The sequence below is a fragment of the Mangifera indica genome, chromosome 7 (assembly GCF_011075055.1).
Source record: "Mangifera indica cultivar Alphonso chromosome 7, CATAS_Mindica_2.1, whole genome shotgun sequence".
Classification (NCBI taxonomy): Eukaryota; Viridiplantae; Streptophyta; class Magnoliopsida; order Sapindales; family Anacardiaceae; genus Mangifera; species Mangifera indica.
In genome coordinates, this window is record NC_058143.1 from 4,980,115 (window position 1) to 4,988,934 (window position 8,820).

At 33.8% G+C, this 8,820-nt stretch overlaps 1 protein-coding gene across 1 annotated transcript; it reads left to right on the forward strand.

Annotated features, from left to right (window-relative positions):
- Window positions 1–6,870: 6,870 nt before the first annotated feature.
- On the forward strand, window positions 6,871–8,450 carry LOC123221951. Its single transcript, XM_044644942.1, has 2 exons — window positions 6,871–7,986; window positions 8,097–8,450. Exons 1-2 carry the CDS (start codon window positions 7,054–7,056, stop codon window positions 8,307–8,309), a joined length of 1,146 nt encoding a protein of 381 aa, XP_044500877.1. The 5' UTR covers window positions 6,871–7,053; the 3' UTR covers window positions 8,310–8,450.
- Window positions 8,451–8,820: the final 370 nt, after the last annotated feature.

Here is an 8,820-nt window from a genome sequence, read left to right on the forward strand (position 1 = left end):
TTTTTTTTTATATGCAGTTTTTTTTTATTTACTTGGAACTACATCTCTCTGTTTCTTTTTCATTTTAGTTATTTCCTGCAACTTTAGCTTTAAGTTAGTTTACCATTGATTTAGATGATGAGAAACTGGATAATGTCTTCATTTACTTACCATTCATTTGTCTTTGCATGTTACTGAAAGAAATGCAAGTGCTTATGGTCATAATGTTTTAGTGCGTTATGATGCTTGCGAAGTGTTTGATAAAATTTGTACATAGTACTATTAAAATATTTAAAACAAAGTCTAAGTGCATTATGATGATGATGCTCATAGTGAGCTACTGCTTTTGTGGAACAAAGTGTTACACACTTCGGAATAAATGGACGTCTAATATGCAGTTTTAAATAAAAACTACGTTATCTGTAATATGCCATAATTGTTATAGAGGGAAAAAATATATGCTTGGATGTCTGGCATGTGTTTTGTATGATAATAAACTCAATTAGCTTGCAATATACTTGTGCAATAGACATCATAGATGATCCATTCCATCTAACAAGAATCTAATAGGTGGATCATTTGGATCCTGTAAGCAAAATCACAGCAGTTCAAAATTAGCACTTGACTCACTGGTAGGCCTATTTCATGTCACTTGATTCAACTAATTCAAGGGAGAAACTTGACTTATTATGTCCACTTGTTCAATTCGAACAGCTTTAGATTTTAATAGTGCAACTCCAACATGTTGAAAGTACCAAATCGCCTCTCATTGAGCTAAAGCCAAAGAAGAAAACACTATTGGCACAAAACACTAGATCATAAGAAAAGACATTGTTGAACCAAGTATTACCTTTTTCATGCAAATTAGGCTTCTATTAAAATTTAAAATGTTAAGATATATCATGTTTAAAGAGTAGGATATTACAACATATAAAGTCTAATTTATTTTGTATTTGCTTTAGTCCTAAAAAATGTCATAAATTTGACTATGATTAATATTTTTGTGTTGTTTGATTTTTTTTTTCTGCATTTTTGTTATCGGTCACAACTTTTCCCACACCATTTTCATGTAAACATTTTGCTTGCATTTTTGTTTGGTTTTTAGGCTGCAAACTATCTCAACGTCAAGAGCATGTTAAATTTGACTTGTCATACATTTATAAACATGATTAAGTAAGAGATTAGCAAAACATTCAACATTGTGTAACTCAATTTTTTGTTTTACTTACTTTAGACATGTGTCTATTTAAACTTGCCTAGTAAATTGTATAATGGTTATTTGGCTATAAGTATGTGAAACTATATTCTCAACTATATGTTTATCCGAGGGAGATTCATAAATAATGTTTATGCAGCATTTATTTAGCCCTTTGTGTTAGATGCTAGTGGTTAAGTATGTTATGTTCATATGCCATTACAATAAGTTAAACATGTTATGTTTATGATGCTAATACTATAAATTAAGATGTTATGTTTAGCTATAACTTTCACACAAAGGAGACATTGTTAATGTGGTATGCATTGGTAGGTGCAAGTGAAATATTAGGTTTTAAGTCCATGATAACTATAATTCATTTATTATTTATTAAGTACAAAATATTGGAAGTAAATAATTTTTATTAGGTTTAAACCATAAGCTAAATCGTATTTTTTCAGTTTGGTTTAGTTTAATTTGCAATCTAAAATGGTTTGGTTTGAAATTTTTTTAAATTGTTTTTTCTAGTTTGGTTTGAAACATTCTCTTGATTAGTGCTTCTGAGCATTATCACTAACTGAAATTTTCATTTTGTTTGGTGAAACAACAGTACATGTATGGTCTATGTGATATATCCTAAGATCACTTTATCTACATGAATCTGGAATTTTTTAATCACTTTTACTACTCATCTTCCTTTCTTTTGTCTATGCATTGTCAGAGTTACCTAAAATTATTTGTTTGAAATTTTAAACTTAATTTGCTGTATAAATAGAATTATACAAGCAGAAATATTACAATATTGATGGGATGGTCTGCATCTGTAAAAAACTAATAAATATAAGTGGGAATTGAGGGGCTTATAGGCATAAATGGTTCGTGGCATGAGCATGTGCAGCCAAGGTTGGATTTGAATTGAGATTGTGCAAGCTCAAACTCAAGTTCGGCTCGAACGAGTCCAAAACAAGTCAAGTTTAACTGAGCCCGAGCTTTGGATGTCAATATAAACAAGTCTGAGTCTAAGCCCAAGCTATGTAGTTGAGCGACTCGTGAACCACATTGTGTCATTAGAAATTTTAAAGTGAAACATCACCGTTTCGCTTTAAAATTTTACATAAATGGATTAGGGAAAGTCCTTTTTCCCTTTGCCACTGAAGAGTTCATGCACGTGTTTTAGCCTTCAAGGTTCAACACTTCAGTTCAGCTTCTTCTTCAATCTTACCGGTTTTGGCCTTCTCTTCTTCTTTGTGCATTAGTTTAGGGTGCAATATAAATGATGACATAAGTTCCAGTTGATGACGACGACTTTTGGCAGTTCAGTGTGTTCCAATCACTTCAAATCTTCACGTTCAGTGTCCAAACAGCTCTATTCGTCTAATGTTTGCATTTAACAATGACAAGTTTGGTGACAACGAAACAAGGTTTGTTATTTGTTTACTTGAATTTCTTAATTGTTTGATGAAATTTATTGAACCCTAATTTTGGAATTAGGGTTTCTAATTTGGGGGTTTTTGCCTTTTTTATTCTTTAATGTTTCTAACTTGCTATTGTGTTTCTCTCATGTCGTGTACTGTGTGTTTCTCTCATATTGTTGTTGTACTGTTGTGTACTGTGGTGGAATGAGTTTTTTTGATGTGTTTCTCTCAAATGCAATTTACAAAGGTTCATTATGTTTTCTACTTACTAAAATAGGGACAATAAACCGGAAATAATGAAATCGAAAATCAAAAGCTCCAGGCAGCTTGAGAGGCCTGTTCTCTTCCTCAATTTCCCATTCACTCAATAATTTTCTGCTCGCCTTTCTCTAACTGTCTTGCACCCTTTTTGTTGCTTGCCACAAGCCCTTCTTTTTCTTTTGTGCCACGTGTCTTCATTGTCTTTAGTGGATCCTTCATATATTGATTTGTTAGCTGTCCCAATCCTCCGTTGCCAGCTGGTTCTTGTAGCTCGCACCACTGTTATTCTTTCCACTGCTACCGTGCTCCACATTTTTGAATTCTTCTTCTTTTTACGTGCGACATACACCCGAGACCTGTAGGGATTAGATTGTCCATCAGACTGGGAAAAATAGAATTTTTGAGGTTTTTTCTGTCATTACATATTATGAGTGGAGTAATATTTTTCTATTGTTTTTATTTATTGTAACATATTATGGTTCTTTGTTGTTTTACCTATTTGTTAAATGTCTACTCAATTACAAATTTATAACCTTGTGGTTTACTGAAGTAATATTGGTTAAGTGCATTTTGTTAGAATTTTTGAGGTTTTTTCTTTGCCATTACATATTATGAGTTGAGTAATATTTTCCTATTGTTTTTCTTTATTGTAACATATTATGGTTCTTTGTTGTTTTACCCATTTGTTGAATGTCTACTCAATTACAAATTTATAAACTTATGGTTGACTGAAGTAATATTGGTTAAATGCATGTTGTTGAAGATTATACTAGATATGAATTTCATCTAAAGTTACAGTGAAGAATTGAAGAAGTGAAGTTTCGAGTTGAAGTGATAAAGAACAGAGATGGAAATTTCCATTTTATGAATTAGATATATGTTAACATGTTTAAATATATAGATTGAGGCTTGCTATTTTCAACAATATGATTGGGACAATAAGAACCAAAAACTAGTATGATTTTGTTGATGTGTAGTAGGATTAACAGTCTTCAAGTTAATGTAATGGGTCATGTTTACCGTAAGAAAATGAACCATGACATAATCTACCCAGAAATACATGTTTTTATGTATTTTTTATAATTATTTCAATTCATACGTCTTTTAAATAGTTATTGCTTGATATGCTCAGAAAGTTTGGGTTATGGTTGTATTACACAGTATTTTCTGCTTATGTTCATGGAATGTTCCTACTTATCTGGTGATTATGGTTTAAGTAGGCTAACATGGTTAGTTTTTGATTTGTAAAATTGACCTTACTTGCGTTAACTAAATTTAACCTTTTGCTGTATCACCGTACTTGCATTTTGTGTCTCTAATAAACTGTAAAGTGGCTTCTATAGATTTAAATTATGATATAGTGAATTAAGAAGGATTTTGTCAAATATTGTTAAGCTTAAGGACTTGTGACATTTTACGAAAATATTTGGTTGATTTATTTAAAACCCCGATTCTTTGGAAACTTAAAAGAAAGAGAATTAACTTTTAATTGATTATATTCTTTTAACTACAAAGAAAGGGATACTTTAATCGAATTTAAAGGAGAATAAGATGCAAATTTGTAAGCTGGAAGAAGATAGTGAAGAATAAGGGATGGGCAAGTAACCTCCAGACCAACATTATATTTGAATTTCTTAATATAATTTTTTTTTTTTTTTAAGAAGTTTAGTATGTTTCTTGATCCAAAAGGCAAAAGTGTTTTGATATAAAATATGACTCTAATTTAGTAAAAATTAATTAACATAAAAAATATTATCTTTATTATATGTCTCTTTTCATATATATATATAAAATAATTCTTCAGTTAGAATGTCCAGATAATTTATTATTAGAACAATGCATATAAAAGTTGGGTCCTAATATAAATTAATCAGGACCCAACTTATTCATCAACAAAAGACTAATTATATTGAAGAAGCTTTAAGGAGAATTGATTTATTGGTAATTTAATTTGTTACTTCCTAAGCAGACAAAAAAATAATGTGGGTTATAAAGCATTTCTCTTCCTTTCTCTCATTCTCATCAAGCAATCCAAGGACAACTGAACATTCAATATTCAGGAGTCAGGAAGCAATTATATCGCCAATGATAACCTCAAGTATGTATCTGTTACTGCTTAATTTGCTGTTTTGCTATATTTCTCTTAATGCTTAATTTGCTCTTAGTGATCAACATTTTTCAAGTATTTAATAGTTCGCAGATTTTGGTGTCTAAATATTTTAAAGTCTACTTAAAATGTTACTGTAAATATTAAATCTTTTATTTGTTTCAGCCCAACGACTAATAATGAATTGTCGCAAGTGATTATTTTATGTGACAATAAATTTATCACTTTTATAAAATGTTAAAATATGAATGATCAATTATATCTTTTACTTGAATTGGAATGGAGTCCTTCCTTTTACGAAAGCAGTGAATTGTATTTTTATTTTTTATAATTTCCGATTAATGATCTTAGTAGTTTTTTTGCTCCGTGTTTCTAAAGCTTATAATTTAAATCCAGTTGTTAGCAGTTTGATCCATTCAAAGAGGAGGAGGAGGATGGTCATAGAGCTAGTTCCTCCAAGACTGAAGAAAGTCTGGAAAGAATGGGATTTGCGAGTGATGGTTCTGCTTAGCCTCCTCCTTCAAATTGTACTCATCATTATGGGCAATCGAAGAAAATATTCTCACAAGCTATGGACCACAATTGTTGTATGGTGTGCGTATTTAGAAGCAGACGCCATAGCAACTCTTGCCCTCGGTGTACTCTCAAATAATCTTGCAGATTTCTATCTAGAAAATAGTGGGTGCATTGTTGATGCCAAAACTGAACTAACCGCATTTTGGGCACCATTTCTTCTCCTACACTTAGGTGGCCCTGACACCATTACTTCTTACGCCTTGGAAGATAATGAGTTGTGGTTGAGGCACTTTCTACAACTTGTTGTGCAGACAGGAACCACAATTTATGTCTTGGTAATGAGTTGGACAAGCTCTCCCCTTTCAGTTATGTTCGTTTTAATGTTTTGTGCAGGGCTTATCAAGTATGGAAAGCGCACGTTGGCACTCAAATCTGCAACCAATGAGACACTTAGAAAGAAACTTGTAGAGCCCTCGCATGGAGAATTTTCCGAGCAGAATTTTGATATGATACGAAGAGAGAAGATTGACGCAGGCTATTTTGTTGGAGTAGACATGACTAATATTGCAAACGAGTTTCCATTACATGTGATACCCTTAGGCGAATCCCACATCGACAAAGCACGGGAAAGATGCTGGGTCTGTGTGTGCTCTATCTATGGATCCCACATTGGTTAGTGGTGGGAGAATTGGATTGGTTAAATAGCCTGTGAGCTCCTTAACTGTTAAGACGCGTTTTGGGTTGTAAAGCCCAGAAGCAAACCCATGATGGACTGTGTGTCCAAAGTGGACAATATCTTAACAGTGGGCCGGGTTATTAGACCTGGAGTGTTACAAATCTATGTGATACCCTTAGGCGAATCCCACATCGACAAAGCATGAGAAAGATACTGGGTCTGTGTGTGCTCTGTCTATGGATCCCACATTGGTTAGTGGTGGGAGAATTGGATTGGTTAAAAAGCATGTGAGCTCCTTAACTGTTAAGACTCGTTTTGGGTTGCAAAGCCCAGAAGCAAACCCATGATGGACTGTGTGTCCAAAGTGGACAATATCTTAACAGTGGGTCGGGTTATTAGACCTGGGGTGTTACAAATGGTATCAGAGCAACTCCGTGTGTCCTCTTGAACGATGGTGGGGCAAACCTCAGCGAGGACGCTGAGTCCCATAAGGGGGGGTGTATGTGATACCCTTAGGCGAATCCCACATCGACAAAGCACGGGAGAGATGCTGGGTCTGTGTGTGCTATGTCAATGGATCCCACATTGGTTAGTGGTGGGAGAATTGGATTGGTTAAATAACCTGTGAACTCCTTAACTGTTAAGACGCGTTTTGAGTTGTAAAGCCCAGAAGCAAACTTATGATGGACTGTGTGTCCAAAGTGGATAATATCTTAACAGTGGGTCGGGTTATTAGACCTGGGGTGTTACATTACATCACACAGTCGTCTCTAATTACAATTTGCCTTCAGATGGAGATAAATTGCAGGTAGCCTATGCATTAGAGAAAGCAACTTTGAGTCTTATCTTAGACTCTACATTAAACATTGGTTTAAAAGACAGGGTTCATTCTCTTTTCAGAAATATGACTCCTCAAAATGCTTTTAGAGTGACTGAAATGGAGCTTGGATTGATATATGATCGTCTTTATACCAAGGCAACTTTACTCTATGGACGTTACATCTTCATCCTGCGCCTCATCACTTTTCTTCTCACCTGTTTTGTCTTCCTTTTCTTTACTTTTCTTCAAAGCAAAGACAAGTATTCAAACATTGACATTTGCATAACATTCCTTTTACTAGCCGTAGGTATTTTTCTAGACATATATTCAGCATTACTCATACTCTCCTCAGACAGATTTTACGCTAGGTTAAATTTTGATAAAAAGGTCTACACCTCAAAATTCCGAATTTGTTCTCAACCATCGAAGGGTCCTAGGTGGTCAAATAAAATGCATCAGATGAGCTTTCTGAGCAGCTTCTTGAAGCTCCCGTGGTTGCGTTCCAAATTGGTCTGTTATGGATTTGAAGAAATCTCCGAAGACTTTCAAAATTCAGTCTTCCAGTATTTCAAAGAAAAAGCTGCCACAAGCCGAAGAGAAAACAATAGTTTACAAGGAACAGAAGGCGATGATTGGATGGGTAGTGAAGCTCCCAAGTTTGAGCAAGACCCGGCAAAAGCCATTTTATTCTGGCACATTGTTACAGAAGTTTCCTTCTATTTGGATCGAGATGGAGAGGATACTAAGAAGCAGGCTGCTGAAATTGTTGCAAGTTGTGAAATTAGCAGACGAATCTCTAGATACATGTTCTATCTCTTAGTAAAGCATCCTTCCATGGTATCCGTTGGCATAACTCAGGTTAACCTTCAAAGGACAGCTAACACCGCTTACAGACTGTCACGTTACCATTCAACTGAAAAAGAAACATGCGAAAGTTTCTTGAGAGGAGATACTGGAGGAGATCAAACTTTACTTGATGCGATTTCGTGTTTCAGAAGAGTGAAGCAAGAGAAAGAGGTACGTACTAGTTAAATTTTTTTCCCTCATTTTAATAAATGTCCGAATATTACAAACTGAACTGCCAGTTAGACTTAACATATATATACCTATAATTATGATTTTGTAAGGATTTAAAAGAGAAGTGGGAGATGCTTCGTGAGATTTGGATGGAAATGATGGGAAATGCAGCAAAAAAATGCAAAGGGAGGGAGCATGGCCAACAGCTTAGAAATGGTGGAGAGTTCCTCACTCATGTATGGCTTCTCATGGCACACTTTGGATTAACCGACCACTTTCAGCTATCAGACCAACATCATTATGCAAATGTGATTGCAAAGTAGGTTAAGAGAGAGAAAGTATGCCATGGTATTTGCTTAATTAGTTTCACTTCACTCTGTTTTATAATAATTATTACTGGATCCTGTGTGTATGTGTGTACTTTAATTAAGCTTTCAAATAAACCAACTGTATCTGTATGTTTATTTATTTTAATGATAATTTGCATTGTTAAGACAAATCAAATCACAAAAGAGATTCAATCAATCTGAAAAAAAAAAAAAACTAAATAAAGTAATACTCAAATAATACTTAATATTTGACATTTGATGCTTGAACTCAAATCGGACATTCCAAATTAAAGGGAAAAGCATATGAAGGTATTAGTAAGTGCTTGTTTAAAAAAAGGCCAAACATATGAGGGTTAAATTACATTTTTGAAATCAATGGGTGCTTACTAAAAAGACATTTTATAACCAAAATTAATAAAAATTAAAAATATCTTTTTTAATATAAAAGACATCTTATTTTCATTTCCTTTCACTCTCACACTTTTTTCCTCTCTTCTTATATATA